At 47.5% G+C, this 22,382-nt stretch overlaps 1 protein-coding gene across 6 annotated transcripts in view; it reads right to left on the reverse strand.

The window, feature by feature from the left end:
• The window catches only part of LOC144729164 (5'-AMP-activated protein kinase subunit gamma-2-like), a 148,411-nt gene that overhangs the window by 30,754 nt on the left and 95,275 nt on the right, over positions 1-22,382 (reverse strand). Inside the window, exon 1 of one of the 6 annotated variants that reach the window (XM_078609171.1) lies at positions 16,233-16,644. The exons of 4 other annotated variants lie outside the window; for them this stretch is intronic. Coding sequence is in view for 1 of the 2 variants with exons in the window: in XM_078609170.1 (XP_078465296.1) it covers positions 15,192-15,278 (87 nt within the window). In the remaining variant the exon portion in view is untranslated. Of the gene's footprint in view, positions 1-15,191; positions 15,389-16,232; positions 16,645-22,382 lie in introns of those variants that run through there. One more of the 6 variants, XM_078609170.1, reaches the window with a different exon arrangement.

Genomic DNA, 22,382 nt, shown 5'->3' on the forward strand with positions numbered 1-22,382 from the left:
GGTGGGTGGGTAGGTGGGTTGGTAGGGATTCAGGTGGATAAGTTACTTGATTAGTAATTACATAGGTCTGGAGCTACATGGTGTGTGGGTAGGTGAGTTTATAGTTATTTTGACTTGTGGATTAGTAAAGAGATTTGGTGGGTAGATGGTTGGGTGGGAGGATGGGTAGATAGGTAGGTTGGTGGGTATGAGCGTAGGTTGATACTTGAAATATATGTCTGGACTATTGCATAGGTGGGTTTGTAGATAGCTAGGTAGGTACACATCTAAGCAGTTAGGTGTGGAAGTTAGGTGCTTAGTTGACCATGTATTTGTGGCGATAGTGTTTGATAATTGGTTTTTACCCTTTTATCTGGCAACAAAACTGACACCTTTTTTACAAGGATTCATGTTTGCATAGACCACAATACCTGCAGTCATAATGCAAACAAAAAACACAACTCTGACAATGTATGCACTGTCCTTGAAATTGATTGGTCCACACCCGAGACAGCTTTTCTTAGAGCTTAGTCTAACATGGGTTGGACCAGATGACGCCAAAAGGCGCACAACTCAAAGACAATGCACCATCAGAGTATGAGAGCTCGGGGTAAGCATTTACACCATTGGAACCTCTTTTGCCAGTAATAAAATATGATAATTGTTGTTTTTTACCCTTTTATCTGGCAACAAAACTGACACCTTTTTTACAAGGAGTCATGTTTGCATAGACCACAATACCTGCAGTCATAATGCAAACAAAAACATAACTCTGATAATGAATCCACTGTCCTTGAAGTTGATTGGTCGACACCCGAGACAGCTTTCCTTAGAGCCTAGTCTCACATGGTGTTGGACCATATGACGCCAAACATGACTCCTTGTAAAAAAGGTGTCAGTTTTGTTGCCAGATAAAAGGGTAAATCGCCAATTATCATATTTTTTCTTCTGGCACATGAGGTTCCAATGGTGCGATAGTGTGTGTTACAATCAGTGCGTGGTGATGGATAAACATTGACGGATGGCTGCGAGCGTATGCACGAATTCTTGTCAAGTGGTGTGTGCCCATACGCACGCAGATCAAAAGTCGAGCAGAGTGTGCGCGTCTGTGTATTATTAAACGCAGATGCTTGCATTCGTGAACGTAATCACTGTAGCGGATGTCAAAAGCAGTTTTGAATGCAGTTGGATGGGGGAGTTTGCGCGTGGACCGAGCAAATTGAGATAATTGATGCAGTAACGGGTTTTCAACAGGCTCAATAAACAAACAGGGGCCAAATTAGTTTCTCGTAAATCTCAACAGACTCCGTTCTGGTTACATAAAGGATAATTGATGAAGTCTTTATTTATTTTATCTGTTATATACCCTGGAATGGGGCTGGAGCGGCGGGGGGAGCCGTGATCGGAACCCGGCAACCCGAGTCCAATTCCCGGTCACTGGATCACTGAAGAGACGATCACTGGGCTGTCGTCATCCTAAAGGTCCTCTGAAACAGTTCCGACAATTACCTACAGAGAGCACTTAGCGCCTCTAAACTCCCTCCCGTAGCTACTCATTTAAGGCCGAGTCGATCCAGGCGAAGCCCAGGACCGGTTCAAATATTTGCCACTGTTATTGGTCGCGAGCGGGAAGTGAACTCCGGTTTGGAGCAGAGCGCGCAGGACCATGACATATACCCAGCAGACACAGACATTGAGCACGATTGGTGGCGCTGCGGTTACAGCCCTCAACTCACAATCTCATGGGCTCCAGTTGAATGTCCCGGTCGGGGCTCTATTCAGCAAATCATCTTTCCGCGGCTGATGTTTTTACGTTCGCCCCACACACCGCTGCTGCGTCATGGGACCAAGGGAGTAAATTTCCATTCAGAACCCTCGGGGGGGAAACCAACGCCGCATTAGACCACGGTTAGACAACCGCCTCTGGATGGCCACGTCATAAAGCTTATGGCATCGCCATTGAAGAGTGGATCAAGAAGACTTCTTCCCAATTCTGGCTAATCGCCTGATGAGGCTGGGTTGTTGTAATCACCTGCGAAACGTCACAGTACTCGAATTGTAAATGTTGTGGGTTCACTCTCCAACACACCACCGGTGTTCTGAACTTGTCATGAATTGGCACGTTCTGTTTACGTGACAAACCTTATTAATTGGCTGTGTCGGGTGGTGGCGGGTTTAACGAAACGTTTATATTTACGCGATCTAACCCAAAAAAAACCTTTATCATGGCTAATATTGGTCGCGAAAGCCGACTACCACGTGTTCAACTGCCACAAAACTATTTTCGTCGTCCTTTCAATTGCCTCGCAGCCACACTGGGGGTGCTGCAACACGTGACCTGCCGCGATGACTGAACACAGCAAAAGGTTTCCAATCCTTCACACTGGAAATACGTCAAGTTAAATACCATTTGCGAAACTAAAGTTGTAATGGATGGGGGGGGGGGGAGCAGGTTTTGTGTAGTTGTTGGTGACCACCGGACTGAGACCATCAACTCGCTAGGCATGACAACCTGGTGTCATCAAATGTAAGGTTGCCCGGATTGGAACCCAGGTATCAGCGGTGCTGGCTCAGTCCTCCGACATCGTATTGTGCCGCCAAATCATCAGGTCACCTTGGATGTTACTAACGATAAGTATGCAGAGGTTAGTCTGCAGTGGCTACTCCACAGACAAATTGGCTATCACCACCTACGTACTGTAGAGCATTTTGTCCATCCACTGCTGGATGAGGGCCGCCCAACACGCCGTATTTTTTACACCATACTTCACCACGCTCATCGGCGTGGCTTTGCGAAGGCGTGGTGATGGCCAGGACAGATTCGGTTATCACCGCGCCGCTGATGTTTGCTGTGGCCGGGAAACAAACTTAGGTTGCCGGGTTCATAGGGTTCATGCGGCAGCTGCTTAATTCTTACAGATCACTGGAACATGGAACAATTGCCAGAGGGATGGTGGTTGGCTGTTCTATCAGCGAGCGTTAATACACTGCTGCTATTTGACCCAGAATCCTAAAGACGAGCTTTGGGATGAATTCAGAATGACAGTAGGCGTACTTTGTTGGTGTGTGCGATGCTCTTTCATCTGCCCCCTTCTCTTTGTGTGTGCCTGTGCCTCTCCCTCCATCGCTTTTGTTTCTGCCACAATTCCTGAATAAATGAACAGGACAAGCCTCTAGGCAAAGACTCTAGGTCAATCCAGGCTGCATTCACACACAAAACAAATATCCCTCAGACTGTTGGGGCAAGTGCTGTTAGCAGGATGGGTCGCCAGCACCACGCCCGGCTGCCTTTGTCTCCCCAGTGGTGATATTTACACACCACACTAGGTACTCATTTGAGGCCGAGTCGATCTGGGGGAGGCCCAGGACCGATTCTGATAATCGTAACTGGTGTTGGCCGTGAGCAGAAATCGAACTCGGGTCGCCGGGTTCGTAGCGCAGCCCACTAACCCGTTGCACTTCCGTTCCACACATTCAAACACATTCAACTGCACAAGCATTATTGTACAGTCACATGCAGTCATACCCAAACACGCAGTCACACAGTTATGAGCGCACGTAAACATACGAAGACAAAGATCCCCATAATAACTTCCACTGACTTTACCAAGAAGATGAATCCCTGCAGTCACGAAAGCTTTAAATCGAAATTTACACTGACTGTTGGGGCAAGTGATGTTAGCGAGCAGCGTTAAAGGCCGGCATTGATGTTGACCAAAGCAGTCATTTAAGGCTGAGTGGCTAGGGTACTACAGTCATTTAAGGCTGAGCGGCTATCGTGGAAGCCCAGGCCGGCTTCAGATATCACTTGCCACTGATGTCAGCCGTCGTCGGAAATCAAATTCAGGTCATTGGGTTTGTAGCACAGTGCGCGAACACCGTGCCTGGCCGCCTTTGTCTCCCTAATGGTGATGTTTACACACCACACGAGGTACTCATTTGAGGCCGAGTCGACCTAGGGGAGGCCCAGGACCGGTTCGGATAACCGTCACTGGTGTTGGCCGTGAGCGGGAATTGAACTCGGGTTGCCGAGTTCGTAGCGCAGCGCGCTAACCACCGCACCACCACTCCCCGACACACACGTGCAAAACCCGTCACACACATGCTGTCAGGTATACGCGCGCACACACACAGTACAGTAGTCCAGTGCACTCTCTTTCAATGTGGATGCCACCTCCCCCACACCCCCCTATTTGTACAGCGTTTGAGATGAAGCCACTTTAGGAATCCAAATTGTATTCTATAAATACATTAACACACTCACAGTCACATGCAAAGTGCCATATGCATGCAGTCAGACTTACAAGTCACACAGTCACATGCACAAAACACACACACTCCCACATACACAAAAGACAAAGATCCCCAGAATAGCCAGCCAAAAACAGACTGTAGGGGCAAGTACTGCTAGCGAGCACCGATGAAGGTCGGCACGGCTCACGAGGGGGTAGGTGGCCAGCACCACGCCCGCCCGCCTTTGTCTCCCCAGTGGTGATGCTTTACACACCACACCAGGTACTCAATTGAGGTTGAGGCGACCTAGGGGAAGCCCAGAACCGGTTCATATATTCATCACTGCTGTTGGCCGTGAGCGGGAATCGACCTCGGGTCGCCGGGTTCGTCGCGCAGCGCGCTAACCGCTGCGCCACCACTCCCCGCATCGTCATACACATAGCATCATGTGCATACAAATTGACAACACAATCACACGTACATTTATACGTAAACTAACAGCAGCAATAACTGCATTTCGCCACTAAGCGGAGGTGTTTTCATCACTGCTTGTACCAGGCGAATTGTGCGTGCACACACAGAGGTTGAAAACAAGTGATACGCACACATTCACAGTTACATAGACACAGGCTTCTCAGTTTAACGGGAGCCTATCTACTAACAAAGGAAACAGCCAAGGGAAGCTATACTTGAAGGCATGACTGTACTGAAGTGAAAGTCTGCATGCACGTGCTGTATGGTTATGCACGTGCTGTATGGTTATGCACGTGTGGTATGATTATGCAGGTACTTTTATACAGGTACTTTTATACAGGTTTTCCTTGATTTCTGCGGTAGATGCATTCCAAAAACGAGGGGCGCACAAAGCAAAACCTCACGAGACAGCTGCTGCCGAGTAGCGTGCGGAGTGCACACAATGTTGTCCCACGTCCCACCCCATAGCGTGAGTTCAAACCGCACAACAGCTAATTTTGGGTAGAAACAGGTTATCCGCATACACGCAAAATCACGCAAACCAAGCCCGCGTAAAGCGAGGCAAAGCTGGTTGTAACCCCGTGTACTCAAGCCGATTATCACGGTTGACTACGTAACGGTGAGAAAGAAGTTCAACACACATACATGCACACACAGATGTTGTCTTCCTACAAAGAGTCTCCTTGCTCCCTGCTCAAACGAACGTGGGCCAGTGCTCAATTAGGGTTTGCAATCCGTCCGGATTTTACCCGAGGTTTGACCTGTGCACAGTCCAGGAAGAGGCCTCTGCGTTCCGGTGGCAGGAATTGATCTTGACCGAGATATGGTTTCTGGTATTTCGTTGAACTTTGTCGCAGTATACTGCACACTTTTGGTCATAGACCGCGTGCCCGACTGAGAAATGTTTGGGTTTGGTAAGCGGAAAAGGTGGCAAAAACCTAGGGAAAATTTGAACTAGAGCCACACTTCCTAACAACCCAATCAAAGAACCGACAAACATTCGTCACGAATAACCTCATATTTCTAGCCGTACAGCCAACACATAGTGAAACCTGCCGTATAGAACACTGCAGGCAAGGAGGCTGACGGGAGATCATATTGCGCGTATGACTACACTGACCCGAGTCTTGCTTTGCACGGCTTTACCAAATGACATAGGAGCAAAGGATAATTATTCTTATGCTGTATATGTTGCTGATCCGAAGGCGGGGTGGGAAATTTTATATTCTTGTGACGGGCATCTGTCCCTACTGAAATAAACTCACAGCCCATTGTCAATCCCCCATGGCCGTGTCAGTCTTGGGGGTTGTCTGACCATACTTCACCATGCTGGTCAGCGTGCATTGGTTCAGATATTACTCGCCACTGATATTATCCACGGCCCAGAATCGAATTCAGGCCAGTGGTTAGTGCTCTAACCACTGTGCCACAACCCCACCCCATCCTGTGATAAGATCTTTATTTCCTACAAAGAGTTCCACATTTTATTGACCCTGTAAGAGTTGGTAAGTCGAGTGAAACTCCAACAGGGATTTGAACTGGCAGCCTTCTGATTGTGGGTTAAACCTTCGAACCACGGCTGAATAAAAGTGATATTAAAAAAAAAACTTTTTTTAAAAACACGCTTTAATGAAATGTACCGTACTAGTAATGGAAGAACTCCATGACTCCAGGAAGTGGCCCCGAGGCTTGCCATAACATAATGGACCGTGGTGATTTACAGCCAACGTCAGTTGAGCGGGGACAATTAGACCCAAGCCGAAACATAACATATACAAAATAATGTTAAAAAAAAACTGTTTTAATGATAGAATATAGTATTGTCATCAATATGACATAAGTATCTCAAGTTTGCAATCGATACCACATTGGGAAGTGGGTAAAAATTGAGTTACACGATTTTAAGATACAACAGACAGAGTGAGTTAAAAAAAAGCGTGTAATAAAAACAGAAGCCAGGTTGCCAATCTCTCCTCCGCCGGCAGTGGCATGAGAAAGCAATCGGAGGGCCGCACATTTTTGTCTATTTCATCAACACTGCAGTGGCATCAGCATCGACATAAACCCGGCTAACGTTCGGGGAGTGCCATTAATAGCAGCGCGAATAAACTAGGCCATGACAATACAGTGCATGAGTCTCACAGCGTCAGCAATTCTCTCCCCCCCCCGCCCCCCACCTGCCTCACAGGGGAATGCCTCGAGCATTTTAATCACTGAAGAGAAAATCCAGTCGCAAGAAACAAAAAAAACCGCAACGGCAGCCCAGTGAATACTGCGGAAAATCTAGCGCAGCAGTGGAGGAAAGGGCCTTTGAGATCAACGGTGCCTTAAGCGTCCAGGGGTTTTTGCGCTGAATTTGGAATCGTTTGAACGAGTTCCAAGGAGATTGAATAGTTCACCGATAAACACACGGTCGTTGCCGTAGAGATCACATGTAGGTGTGTAATGATTCACGCAACACTCGCGATTGGATAAAAACACCGCCGAGGATTGGCATCGGGCTTGGATTTAAGAATGTATTTTCTTTTCGAAGTGGTCGCGTGGCTCAGAGGGGAAAGCCGCTGAGTTTCCACCCCACCCCGGTTAGAATCCAGGGCAGCTGCCTGTGATGAGAAAAAACTGGGTTCTAAAGCGTTGCGGAGTTGGCGGTGTCAGCTCGGTCACCAGTAACGGCGCTACAAAACCAAACGTTTCGCGAAATTTGGTTCTGCATTCAAATTTGGGCTAAATTTCCAGCTGTCGTGATTTTAAAAAGATATCGGTACGACTCTCACGTGGCGAACATTACTCTCCAGTTATGCAGAGAGAGTTGGGAAAGCGCTGCCTCCTCAGATGGTGGAGGACCAGAGGACACGTGAAAGGGATTTTAGAAGCAGTTCTGTGATATCCGCCTCTGCGGGCCGTTCACTAACACCAAAGGGTTGCGCAATGCTCTGTGAGCGTTCCGAAAGGACATTTCGTCTCGTGATATGACGCGAAGGCACAATCAGGATAAAATTGGCGATAAAATACAAAGTGGAATGAACTACGGCAGATCATCAACTATCCGGCAAGCGATTAATTATCCGGCTTTCAACCTCCATCACAGCTGATGGAGTTAGATTCGGACTGAATAACCACCTCCAATTCTACACCCCGCTATAATTACCCTATGCAAAGTCTTCCAGATTGGAGTGGTAAGTACAGTACAGTAAATACGGTAACTTTTTACAGGAGGATATTTATTTTTGTCTACTCTTAGGTTTTTTTGGTAAAGTCACGTAGGTTTTACCTACGTTTTACCTACGTGACTTTACCGAAAAAACCTAAGAGTATGAATCCTTGCAGTCACGAAAGCTTCAAATCTAGAATTATTTTTGTCTATTTGTACGTATATTTATGCCAATTTCATATAGCAAACAAATTTACAGGTTTTTTTTTTTTTAACACAGCAGTGAATGTAGCACCTCTAGTGGTTGCCAACCGTGCACATCGGAGGTGCGGGATGCATAACAATGAATTCGACTTGATGCATCATCTATTGTGAGCTTTAAGAATCTATGTCAGCCTACGGGTTCATTGTATTATTAATTACCAACAATTCAGGAATGTGTTATCAATCATATTAAAGCAATAGAAAATAAATATACATCATTATTGTTTTGTTTGGCCTCGTATGCAGCTAGGCAAAATTGTATCACTGCTGGTACTGTAAGAGGTGGGTGGAGTGGTGGTGCAGTGGTTAGCACGTAGGGCTCTGAGCCCGAGGACCCGGGTTGGACTCCTGGCCACGGTTATGGGTGTAAAGTGATATCAGAACCGGTCCAGTGCCCTTCCCCCTTTTACCAACCTGCACTCACCAGCATGGTGAAGTATGAACACAAACCTCCGTGACTGACAAGGATGGTGTGGGGAGGCCTTCGTCCATTGGTGGATTGAGAATAGCTCAAGTCCGTTATCTTTGTTTTACACAATTTCTAATAGCAGACAATTACGTTCAAACTTAAATCCAATATATTACTAATTTGATCATGTTTTAAATTATGACCGAGAGGGTGCCTATTTCTGGACCTGCCCACCGCGTATATCTGGGCCTTTAAGTGAACATATATGCCCATTATTGTCCTGTTATGAGTCTGTAATGAGGATTACAGACCCATAAGTATTTTTGGTCTGTGCTTCTACACCAGAAGAAGACAAAAGATCCCAACGTATAGCCTTAACAGACAGTTGGGGCAAGTGCTGTTAGCGAGCACATAAAGGCCGGCACAGCAGACGAGGGGGGTGGGTGACCAGCACCACGCCCGGCCACCTTTGTCTCCCCAGTGGCGATGTTTTCAACACCGCACCAGGTACTTATTTGAGGCTCAGTCGACCTAGGGGAGGACCCAGGACCGGTTCAGATAATCGTCATCGATGCTGGCCATGAGTGAGAATCGAACTCGGGTTCACCGGGTTCGTAGCACAGCGTGCTAACCACTCCACTACCGCTCCCATTCTACACTACCTCTGCCAAGACAGTTGCTTCAGATCTATTATTGAAGAGCCACACAGCGTAGGGTTGGCCTGTGAAACACTGGACGCACTTTAACAAAATGGGCTGATGCTGCTGCTGCCGCCGCGGAATCTGAAAAGATAATTGAGCGCAGCGTACAGTCAATGCCACTTAAGCGTGTAGCGCAAATCTTCAGAGTCCACTAAATTTAGCTCTCATACTCGTTTGTTCGTCACTGTGTCAGCTGTCAATTAACAGCATTGTTCCTTGCCGCAGACGGCCAACCGGCCCACTGCCACCACCGCAGGAACGTGCTCTACCATATGCTTCGGATTATACGAGGCTGCGGAAAGTTAACACGCACCCCAAGACTTGTGCCCTGTACCAATACAAAATCCGGTAGACCAACACACTCACACCTACCCCGGTTACGAGATGAACCCCCACGTGCCCCCAACTTTTGCTTTAAAATACAGGGAGGGGGGGGGGGTGTGTCATATAATAATGTAGAGAATATGATACCTGCCAAGAGTTATCTATACCTTTGTGGGAACGGACAATCATACTATATTATACTGGTAGGTACCTCCTGGTTACACCAGCCCACAGGGAATTATTGTGTCCGTCCGCCGTGCATCCAAAAATGGGGGGTGGGGCTAGGTGGAGAGGGGAGGGTGGGGAGGGGCTGGGTCGGGCTGGGTGGGGGGTGGGGAGGGTGGGGCTGGGTGGGGAGGGACTGGTCACCTCGTGGTGCCCTTATAAAACTCAACGTTTAATCTACTCACGCCGGCTTGTGCCCGCCCTCGCAGTCGGCCATATTTGCGGAATACACCACGCCGCCGTTGACCCTGGCCATTGACCGAGCAACCCAACGTTCCTACCAGCTCCCTCCACAGGAATGTGTTTTAAAGTTTTGCTGGCTGGAGGGATGAACGGCCACGTCGACAGGACGTGCACATTGCTAGTGATAATTAAAAACAAACATCCTTCATACAGCAAAAGCCAGATATAAGTACACCTCGTATAGACAGTTCTGATATAAGGATATGCTTACATTACACTGGGGGCGGGGGGAGGTGAAGGGGAAACTTCTGATATAAGCACACGACTTCGGATATGAAATCCAGTCTTTTCACGACGGTGGTGTATCCTTAAGCACATTCGCTCACTTCTACAGCACAGCGAAGCGTTTCTTTCCCATCTTCTAAAAGCAGTTTGCGTTTCATGTTTGTTCAGTGCCATATTTGTTGTGCAACTATAACTTTCTATAGATGTTCATATTACCGACCTTTTCATAAACTGTATCCGCTTATACCTCGCGCCCTCCCCCGCAGGAGTCGGATATGCAATGTTGTGCTGTGTTCACATTCATTGGGGTTTAAGAGTAACGAACATGAATCTCCTCTCACCTGGTAATACACAATGTTTAGGCTCATAAGTAAACCAGCTTAATTGTCACTCACCCGGTTAAATACATTATCAACTAGATAACGCCCAGACTACTGAGCGAACACGTGAATTTCATCGTCAGGGTCTGGGATCGAACTCACAACCGCCTGCGTACCAGGCGAGGGAGGTAACATTTCACCACCACAGTGCCCCATATTTAAGTGTAGTCACTACACTCCTCCTCCTGTAAAGCTTCAATAATATTTGATTCTTAACGGAGAACATCGCCCATAATGGTTAAAGAAATGTAATTTACAGTGCTTACCTTCTTATAAAAATAAAATAATTATATATTATTATATTCTATTATTTTATTATGTTTTATTTTTATTATTGTATTACTTCCCTTCTACGTGACTTTACCGAAAGAACCAAGAAGATGAATCCCTGCAGTCACGAAAGCTTTAAATCGAGCGCTTACCTTCTGACAAACTAAAAGAAATAAAAATTATTAAGACTGCTTTGGATGGGTCCATCTTAGGCAAACGCATCCGTCTTTTATTTTAAACACCCGTGGGACGTTTCACAAATAACAATAGCTCACGATGATTAACGTCTTTGTGCTCACTTGACTAAATGTAGGTTGCTTATTGATTGTGTTACTGGATTGGTCTGGCTGGGGCGACTCTGTGCTAGAACAATCGACTCACAATCAGGAAGACTGTGCCGGTGAAATTCCACTCGTGGGTTAAATCAGCCCATCATCCCTCGAAGGTCGATAACATGAGTGCCACTTTGTTGCACAGACGCAATTGTCCAAATAATACACACAAATGGTGATTCATAGCCAGTAAACAGTATGATTGTAACCATGAAATCGTTCCTCCCATCATGCCTTGCATGTCATGTGACAATCACCAAACTGCATGTATAATAATGCACACAGACTTGATTTAGACGACCATCTAAATTGTCAAAATTGTGGCGATATTAATTTAGACAGCAGCAGGGCAACGAGACAACTATATTACTGGTCGGTTTCATTTTTGTTAGTAAACCAAGCCCTCCCCAATCACTGTAATGGATGGTTTTGGCCCTGCCTAAGAGCAACAATAAACCATCATTTGCAGGTGTTTACAGATTGCCCTATAGGTTATTAACTTGGGCTCTCACGTAAATGTGGATTTTTTTACCACTGTCCAGCCTACGTCAGAAAACCAGCAGCATCAAGGGAGAAATATGTCGTCGCTCAATACACCTCCTGAAGAAGCTCCCAGCAAGTCGCACGTGACGACGGACATCACGCCGACTAGCACGCGGCACACAAGCCGGGAAGCCGCGTCGGAGAGGCGACACCGTACGACCACGAAAAGTGGCAGATGAAGCAAGTACCAACGCCGATCCATAAACACAGGTTTGTTTTTGTTAAATCGCGGAAATATATAAACGTGTTGGGAATGGGATTTTCCCCTTTTTTCTTGCAACAAAACAGGTGCTAAGATGTTAAAACACCAAACTGAAACCTTTTACAAGGAATCATGTCTGCATTAACCACAATACTTGTGGTCAGAATGCAAACAAAAAACATACTCTGATAATATATGCATTGTCTTTGAAACTGATTGGTCCACACCAGAGACGGCTTTCTTTTGTGCCTCGTCTCAAAACAGTGTTAGACCAGAAGACGCCAAAATGAGGTCCCATGATATAAACGTGTCGTTAAACCCACCATCACCCGACAGCCAATTAGTAGGATTTGTCACGTAAACAGAGCAAGCCAATTCGTTATGAGTACATCACACCGGTGTGTTGGAGAGCAAAGCCACAACATTTACAATATTGAGTACTGACTAACCCCGATGCTGCAAGTATGTCACTGAACTGCTGGTTGTTTTTTTTTACAAACTACGTGTTGGATTCAAGAGGATGAGAGTGACACGATAGGTGAAGTGATCGAGTGCAGATTAAATTTCATCTAAGGGCCATGATGCTTATATATAAGATTTACGATTTCTGTTGCCAATCTGCGATCACTTTTGCCACCGGATACCCGTGCAGAAAAACACCCCCCAACCGGCTCCGTGCAGAGTAAATGTAAGATGACTTGCAAGCCCTCTCCGGAATCCTGCTGGTCTCACAATTAACCTTTATTATGGGGCCTTACCCCAAAAAACTCCCCCATGGGGCAATACATTTTCTTTTAAGGGCAGAGAAAACAGAGACAAATGTCTCTTGTGCGGCCAACATAGCCTGGGGTGGGAAAAGCACTCTTAGTGAACACCTACTGGCTGAAAACATCTTAACATATAGAGAACTGCAGAGCATGGGGCATTCTTGGCATCGGACTCACTGCGCCTGGCTTGCCTGTGGTTTCTCGGTAAATAAGTATATGGCAATTTGAATTTAAGGGATAAACAACGATATACACACTCTCACACTTCACACCGTTGGGGTCTCATCCCTCTTCTAACCCTGCATGTGCTCGCTGTGGAGTTGGCGATGCACGCCGTAGCTATGTGTGAGAGAGAGAGGCCCACGTTTTCACCAGCAACTTGGGGTTGTGATTGTTTCAACTGCCCCGTATATGCCGCTGCCGATGATGATCGCTCACGCCATTTGTTTTTTTTCGATACAAACTTTATTGTTCAAATAACCCTGGAATTCAACTGCGCGGTTCAAACTGTTTTCTCATTATATGTAACCACCATTCGCCAATATAAGTAGTGGTGACGTTATCACGGTATTTGTGCCAGGCTAGGTGTACCTTGAGGCCACACGTATTGTGAAAGGCAGGTCTCGGATTAACCGTGATGACCGGCAGATTGCAGCACCCGTGCCAACTTGCTGCGTTCTCACCGACAGCCGGCAGAGCTCACAGACAGCGGACTGTGTCCAGATTTTTCATGGATCTGTGAGCTCCTCACACAAACAAATTCTGGTTAAACCCAGGACGGATCGTAAGCAGGGCCGGCGTTAACGTTTCAAACCGGTGCAGATATTCCCTGCAAGGGGTCCACGTTTCACACGGGGTCCACGTTTCACACGGGGTCCACGTTTCACAAGCGTAGAGAAATGAGGGCATAATTGTGGCCGGTAAGGTCCGAAGAGATTCGTATGGACACGCATTCCCATTACAAAAAAAATGCCCTTTCTCACACACACACACGCAAAGTCCAGACGCCCACACACTCCGATGACACACTTCTCACAAGAATCCATGCATGTTGAAACACACAGGTTGGTACAGTACAGACCCCACTCATGAGACGACTTGAATGGTCAAATACTCACAGCCGCATACCATCATGCATGTCCTTACACACGTGTGTTCATACCACCATCACACGCTCGTGTGTATGTATGTATATTTTATCTTCTACACAAACAGCGCAACAACAACAACACACCCCAAAGACAATAGTCCCCCATATAGCCTTCGTGGGGGACAAGTGCTTTTAGCCGGGCACCTATTAAAGGCATGCTCTCTCACACACACACAGTACTCAACTGGGATGATACAGGGCAATCGTCGCCCCCCTTACTCGGCAAGACCCTCCTGAGAACGAGTCACAGGACTCAGTGAATGCGTTCCCGGGTAGACACGTGCATTAACAACACTAACAAGGCCACAGTGCACACACAGGCGATGCACACATGGTAGATGCACATACGCCGCACACAGCAAATGAGTACGCACACAATTCACATGCTAAACACACACACACATGCCAAGAACATGCACACACGTCAGGAACATGCACACACAAAGAAGTAATAGGTTTTTACCCTTTCAACTGGTACAAAAACTGACACCTTTATACAAGGCATCATGTTTGCAATAACCACAACACAAGCAGTCAAAATGCAAACAAAAAGAAACAACTCAAGGACAGTGGATATCATTATCAGAGTTGTTTCTTTTTGTTTGCATTTTGTCTGCTTGTGTTGTGGTTATTGCAAACATGATGCCTTGTATAAAGGTGTCAATTTTTGTACCAGTTGAAAGGGTAAAAACCTATTACTATATTTTGCCACTGGTAAAGGTCTCATAATGCACACACAAAGACAAAGATCCCTCACCCTTATAGCCTGTAACAGAATGTCGGGGCAAGTGCTGTTAGCGAGCACCTATGAAGCCCGGCACTGTGGCACACGAGGGGGTGCGTGGCCAACACCACGCCCGGCCCTCTTTGTCTCCCCAGTGGCGATGTTTACACACCGCACCAGACACTCATTTGAGGCCGAGTCAACCTAGGGGAGGCCCAGGACCGGTTTCAGATAATCGTCACCGGGTGTTGGCCGTGAGCGGGAATCAAACTCGGGACCCCGTGCACACACCGAGACACACGACGTGAACACGTGGACGTGGCATGTACATGTACACACTGTACGCAAAAACACATGCTATGCATACAGTGCATTGCACACACACGCGGTGAAAGTCCACACACAGTGTACACATATAACATGTACACATCACCCATAGTATATACCTAGCACATGTAGACACAGCACATGGCACACATTACACGTACGCAGTGTATCCACACAGCACGTGTACCAACGCGTATACCACGCACACAGACAAACCAACACCACCACCACCACGGAATCCACCACAGCCGCTGAAACAGACACAAACCTCACAGCTCCCGGCAAAGGAACGTAGATCCCCTCTCGTCTTCTCCTGCCCGTGTGTATCTCTCAATCTCTCTCTCCTCTTCCTCATCCACCTCCTCCTTCTTCCCTGGCAATGCCGCTCGTCCCTCTCTCTCGACAGTCTCGCAGTCAAAAAAGTGTCACGAACGCTGCCACCGCGGCGCCCTCGCTGCTTTTGTCTCTCACGGAACCCCCCTCCTCCTCCCTCCCTCCCCGCCCATCTTTCCTCCATCCCTACCCCCTCCTCCTTCCCTCCCCCCCACCTCCTCCCTCCTCTCCTCCCTCTCCGCCCCTCTTTCCTCCCTCCCCCCTCTCCTCCTCCCTCCCCCCTCCCTCCCCGCCCTCCTTTCCTCCCTCCCCCCACCTCCTCCCTCCCCACCTCCTCCCTCCCCTCCTCCTCCCTCCCTCCTCCTCCCCCCTCCCTCTTCCTCCTCCCTTCCTATTTCCTCCATCCCTACCCCCTCCTTCCTCCCCCCACCTCCTCCCTCCCCCCCACCTCCTCCTCCTCCTCCTCCCCTCCTCCTCCCTCCCCTCCTCTCCATGCAAGACGCGAGACGTACACAGGCTGTGCGTGCCTTGGTATGTGTGTGGCTGTTTGTGTGTGTCTGCGTGTGTGTGTGTCTGTGTGTGTGTCTGTGTCTGCGTATGTGTGTCTGTGTGTGTATCTGTATGTGTCTGTTTGTGTGTGTCTGTGTGCGTGTGTCACCGTCTGCGGGCTCATGAACCCGGCGACCCGAGTTCGATTCCCGCTCACGGTCAACGCCGGTGACGATCATCTGAACCGGTGCTGGGCCTCCCCTAGGTCGACTCGGCCTCAAATGAGTACCTAGTGCAATGTATAAACATCGCCACTGGGGAGACAAAGGCGGTCGGGCGTGGTGCTGGCTACCCACCCCCTCCGTGTGCCGTTTCGGCCTTTATAGGTGCTCGCTAACAGCACTTGCCCTCTACAGTGTGTTGAGGCTACACGGGGGATCTTTGTATTTGTGTCGCCGTGTGTGCGAGCGTGTCTGTGCTGCCATACCAATGTTGCCTCTGCTTGCTGATGACGCTGCTGATGATGCTGTTGTTACGACTGCTGCTACTGTTGCTGCTGATGATTATGCTGCTGTTGTTACTACTGCTGCTGATGATGCTGCTGTTACTACTACTGCTGCTGATGATGCTGCTGTTACTACTACTGCTGCTGATGATGCTGCTGTTGTTACTACTGCTGCTGATGATGCTGCTGTTACTACTACTGCTGCTGATGATGCTGCTGTTACTACTGCTGCTGCTGATGATGCTGCTGTTACTACTACTGCTGCTGATGATGCTGCTGTTACTACTACTGCTGCTGATGATGCTGCTGTTACTACTACTGCTGCTGATGATGCTGCTGTTACTACTACTGCTGCTGATGATGCTGCTGTTACTACTACTGCTGCTGATGCTGCTGCTGCTACTGATGCTGCTACTACTGCCGCTCCCGCTTCATCAACGCTCTCTCATCTCTCGTCCACCGCGTGAAGGACCCCTCGTTCTCAGGGGCTGCCCGCCACGCTGCCCGACTCAATTACAAACACGAGAGGGACCTATTCCCCCCCCCCACCACCAGCCCCTCCCCACAACAGCCTCCCCCACCAGCCTCCCCCCACCAGCCCCCCCCCCCACCAGCCTCCCCCCACCAGACCCCACCAACCTCCCCCCCCCACCAGCCTCCCCCCCACCACCAGCCTCCCCCCCACCACCAGCCTCCCCCCCCAGCCTCCCCCACCAGCCTCCCCCACCAGCCTCCCCCCCACCAGCCCCCCACCAGCCCCCCCCCACCAGCCTCCCCCCACCAGCCCCCCCCCCACCAGCCTCCCCCCACCAACCTCCCCCCCACCAGCCCCCCCCACCAGCCTCCCCCCACCAGACCCCCCCCACCAACCTCCCCCCCCCACCAACCTCCCCCCCCCCACCAGCCTCCCCCACACCACCAGCCTCCCCCACACCACCAGCCTCCCCCACACCACCAGCCGCCCCCCCCCCACCAACCTCCCCCCCACCAGCCCCCCCCCCCACCAGCCTCCCTCCCCCCACCAGCCAAGGAAGCCCAAGGTGGAGGGGGGAGGAGAGGGAGCCCATGTGTTTTTTCTGGCGTCAACATTTTCACGCAAAAAAAACCGGCAGTGTTGCTGGCCACCCCAGAACACGAGCAGATATCTGTGAATGACCAGCCTATAAAATATAATGAATAACCAAGTCCACCCCGCCCTACACGCACACAAGACGACTGTCTGAAGATGGTACTGTAAGAGATGTAAATTAAAAAAAATAAGTTTGGCAATTTCCTAACGCTAAAAAATGACCTCGTATTTTGATAATTTAACATTGGGAAGGTTTATCCAGGATGTTTCTATATTCTTGGTTCTTTCGGTAAAGTCACGTAGAAGGGAAATAATAAAATAATATTAATTAAACAATAATATTCTCACGACGTTTCGATTACAACACAAGCAATCATCATCAGGTGTGAAAACCAATCAAAACGTCGTGAGAATTGTATTTATTATTTTATTATTTCCCTTCTACGTGACTTTACCGAAAGAACCAAGAATATGAATCCCTGCAGTCACGAAAGCTTTAAATCGAAATTCAGGATGTTTCTGTTGCGCGTCGTCGCTTTAAGATGTTCTTCGTTCATATATTTTGTTTGTTTTGGTTGCACCCGACTTAAGAGCCACATGGCTCACAGGGCTTTACCAAATAAATGAAACTTGAATCTTTCTAGATTTGAAGCTTTCGTGACTGCAAGGAATCATATTCTTAGGTTTTTTCGGTAAAGTCACGTAGGTAAAACATCAAAATTAATGAAAATAAAATAAAACAAAAATCACGACGTTTCGGAGGCAACACAAGTCTCCGTCATCAGGTGGGACCGTCACAGCCGAATTAGCTGCATCAAGTGAGGCAATGATTCAAGATGTAATCCCTTATAAGCAAGTTGAAGGGGGGAGGAGAGGGGGGGGCTCATCAGAATGTGGTAGCCAATGAATGGGACGTATCGGGAGGGGGGCGGGGCTCAAAGACAGCACGGAGTGCTAAGTACAACGCATCGGGAGGGGGAGGGGGGGCCAAAAAAGAAGAACGACGGCTTGGACGCGGTTGCTGCTGCACACGCCAACACAATGGACAGAGAGGGGGAGGGGAGGCCTGATACACATGATAGACAAAAGAACGAAAATGCCCATGTTTATACCAATGCTGGCTGAACAATGAAGAGAGTACTGTTAAACTACTGGGGATGTTAACACTCGGTAAAGTAAAGTAAAATAGTGCCTATCAGATAAGATGGTCCAAAAAAGTGTAATTAAGTCTTTTTTGCGTGGTTGATAACATCTTTCCAATGATTACTAAGTTTGTACCCATCATCACGGTTGAAATTATGTCTGTGTTTGTATATTTGTATGGCTTCGTGTACAAACCTTTGATGGTAGCCGGGAGGTTTGCAGAGAACCTTGGTCTCGGATGCAGCTAATTCGGCTGTGACGGTCCCACCTGATGACGGAGACTTGTGTTGCCTCCGAAACGTCGTGATTTTTGTTTTATTTTATTTTCATTAATTTTGATGTTTTACCTACGTGACTTTACCGAAAAAACCTAAGAATATAAAACTTGAATCTTATCAGTGCCCTACCTTATTACAGACCAATTCAGATATTATTGGTCGCCCCGTGACGTTCATCCTACAACGTCCCATTACAAGGGAGAAACACAAATAGACAAAACTACATTTAGTTTTTTTTAATTACCTAATAGTCGTGTGTATGTAACTTATTTATGCAAGAAGCCACACCGTGTCGTAGGACTCGGTAAGTCTGTATTGGGTTTTATTTTAAGATGTGTACAACCACTTAATGAGTGTCTGTACAAGTGGGAAGAAACCGGAGCTCTCGGGAGAAACCCCCACGCGTGCGAGGGGGCAACGCTCTATCCCCGTACAGATGGAAACATATGGCGATCAGTCCCATTCGTTGCACTCCCTTCTCCTTGCGAGCCTGGAGTTGTAGCACCTCGACGCGCACAAGAAGGGAATTTCACAACATTTGTGTGATCCGCCAACCCTCACTGCCTGCACAGTGCTGCATTGCAGAAGGGCAGAGGCAGCAACGCCCAGATTTATTACAGTTGTCTAAAAGGGGTTTATGAAATCGTAATGAATATTGATTGGCTCATCGATGTCCTTTACTTAACCAGGTAGGAGAAACAAGAGATTCACTATTTCTTGAGTGAGAACCTGGCAGACAATAGTTGCGCACGGTCAGATGATAATCATCAGCAGCCATGGTCAATCTACTGCTGAATGAAGGTCTCCCAAAGGCGCCACATATCATGTGGATCTTGACTAAATTACGCAATTGCGTTTTTGGACAGAATTTTGTTCAGAAATGTGGGTTATGACACTTAGCTGGACTTAACTAGATTGATACTTGAATCACAATAGAATCCCATTCAGTTACACTAATCTGTCAAGCCAGAATCTCAGTTAAAATACAATTCAGATGAACCGATATTTTAACATGGCAATCATCCATAATGAAAAGGCCAGGTGGCTCATCTCGCAATTGGAAGGTTGCGAATTCAAATCTTGGATCGGGATTGACTCAGTCCATTTATCCAGGATCGATAAAATATTCACCAGTTTGTAGGGAAGTCAACAATGTCCTTAGGGACACAGACTCACCTCCATCATTGGAAAGTTAAATTTCCACAGTGGCTTGTGGCTGTAACCAGGAGATGAAGCACTGCGTCAATGCTCATCTGAGCAGAAAATCTAAATGACAATTAAAATCACCTGTTAAAGAATCACAATTCCAGAGTAATACGACACTTGTGGGAGTCGGAATAACACTAAAGTTGTGGAACAGCTAAACCTGGAAATACTTTTCGTGTACTCACAATGACTAAAGGAAAATGACGCTATTTTCAGTTGGCGTATGGATAACTCAAATGAAGTGGACAAAAAAATTGAGTGAAGTCTCAAGCACAGTTTACCTTTCCAATTTAGTATTTTTCTGGTTCGTGTATCTTTTCTGTAACCACATTGAATTTTGAACCGTATCGTATTTTGTCTGCAGCATTTCCCTTACTGAGCAATCATCTCAAAGAACCCTTTAGACTGGCACTATGTGATGTACTGCATGGGAGGAGCGAGATAAAATAATCGATGATGATGACAAATTCGATTCCTGCAGGAATCTCCCAGCTTGACTGGTGGTACACAGCAGCCTATTCTTGTGAAAGATGTCACTGGGTCTTTGATGTCTGCTTTACAACAAAGTGCATTGATCATTAATACAAGAAGTCACTCGTGTTATACTCATCAATAAAGCAAGAGGCGGTGGAAATTCCACGTTCCTATGCCAACGAGGCAGGTAATCCACAAGAAAACCACAGATGAATTAATGACACTGAGCAGAGAAAAGTAATATTCCTGTTACCTTTCTGTTGCAGGAATGTAACGGGAATATTACTTCGCACACACTTGTACGATTATATCAGTGGTGTGTACTGCATTCCACGTTTTTATGGCAGTGCCAGGTTCATCCATAATTCAATAAACCTTGCAACATCTGGTGGGAACCTCACAATGCAGTGCTTATTGTACCGACCACAAGGGGATTGACGATAATTACGGTGTCAGTGAATGACAACCAGAATTTCTACTCGTGAACCTCGCGATCATAACCTTGGTGGGAAATACAGTATGGCAATTAGGCTACCGACAAATTAAAGTGTTTGAGTGCCCTTTCCTCGTTGGCGTGCGTTCCTCCGTGCACTCGGGAAGCGGAATCTGCGGGGTTATCGTCTCCCGGAGCTGTTCTCCGGTGAGGACGCACGAGCATCTGCTCGCAGTGCCAGCGCACGGGAGCATGTCCCCATTCATCTCATCACGTGATACTGCGACGATGAAGTACGTTTTCGATATATATACACACACAGTCCACTCTACAATATATTATATTTCGTTTGTGATGCACAGCGCCTTGAGTACCTTGTACAAAAGCGCTTTATAAAAGCGGCGATGTTTGATGATAATAAAAAAAACATTTAAAATGAAGTTATATTTATACCTCCCCCCACACCTCTGTCCACCCACAGCAGCATCAACTGGTGACACCACAGCTCGCCCGAACGGGCACGCCGTGTGTGTCTTTCAAGCCCAGGGTGGAAGAGTAGGCCAAAAGATCATCTGCAGACTTCTCTAGGGCTCCCTCCAGTGGAGGCCTTTCCACCTGCAGTCGCTTGAAAGGGGCCTTTATCTTCACCGCACCGTACTATACGTGATCAAATATGTGGCAGGATCGGGAATGTCATTGTTTACTTGTTTGTATTGTTCGTTTATATTAACACCGTGCACGCACGCTTCCCCTTTGTGTTCCGCTCTTTTTTTCCTGTGCGATTGACGCGTTTGTTTCCCACGTCGTCCCTGACAATGGAGACCCTTGGTTTCAGACAACTCCCACTTGGTTAATGCCACAAGACCTACAAATTATATATCTTTCATAGGGTGGAGCTGGGGCAGTTAGTGGCGCAGTGCTAAACCCGCTGTGGCATCAATTAGATTCCAGGCCATGTGGCGAATATCTAAACCCGATTCTGGGACCACTGCCCACTGTTGGTTAAGTATGGCCAAACAACCCCTTGACCGACATGGCTTTGTAAGGCCTTCATCCAGCAGTGAATTTACAAAGGTCTATGTATTATTATTACTATATTGGAGAATCAGGGGGCACTTCAGGCAGAGCTAGTCTCACAATCATAACGTTAATAGATCAAAAACCTGGTAGGGGTCAACTCGTGCCCGCATGTAACTTGCTGACAACGCCCCTACTGGAAATCTGTGAAAAAGAGCTTCAAAGATGATGATTCTGCATACCACCCTGTGGCACTGTGGATATCTTATGGAGAGACTTCAACTGCTATTGGAATGTGGAATATCCACCTCTGACTAACGGTCACCAATGTGAATACAGTATTTCACCAATGCTTGCCTGGACATGAATCTGTTTTAACACTTTAATAACTTCTCCTGGAAAGCCTTTCCGGGCATGAAGACCCACTCTGAGGAGGTCCTTGCCAGTTCATGATTTGACAAATGCCTTGCTGTGACAAGCGATGGTATTGCCCGAAGCAAACCCACGTACAC

This window comes from Lampetra planeri, chromosome 31 (assembly GCF_965212315.1).
Source record: "Lampetra planeri chromosome 31, kcLamPlan1.2.h2, whole genome shotgun sequence".
NCBI classification, from domain to species: domain Eukaryota; kingdom Metazoa; phylum Chordata; class Hyperoartia; order Petromyzontiformes; family Petromyzontidae; genus Lampetra; species Lampetra planeri.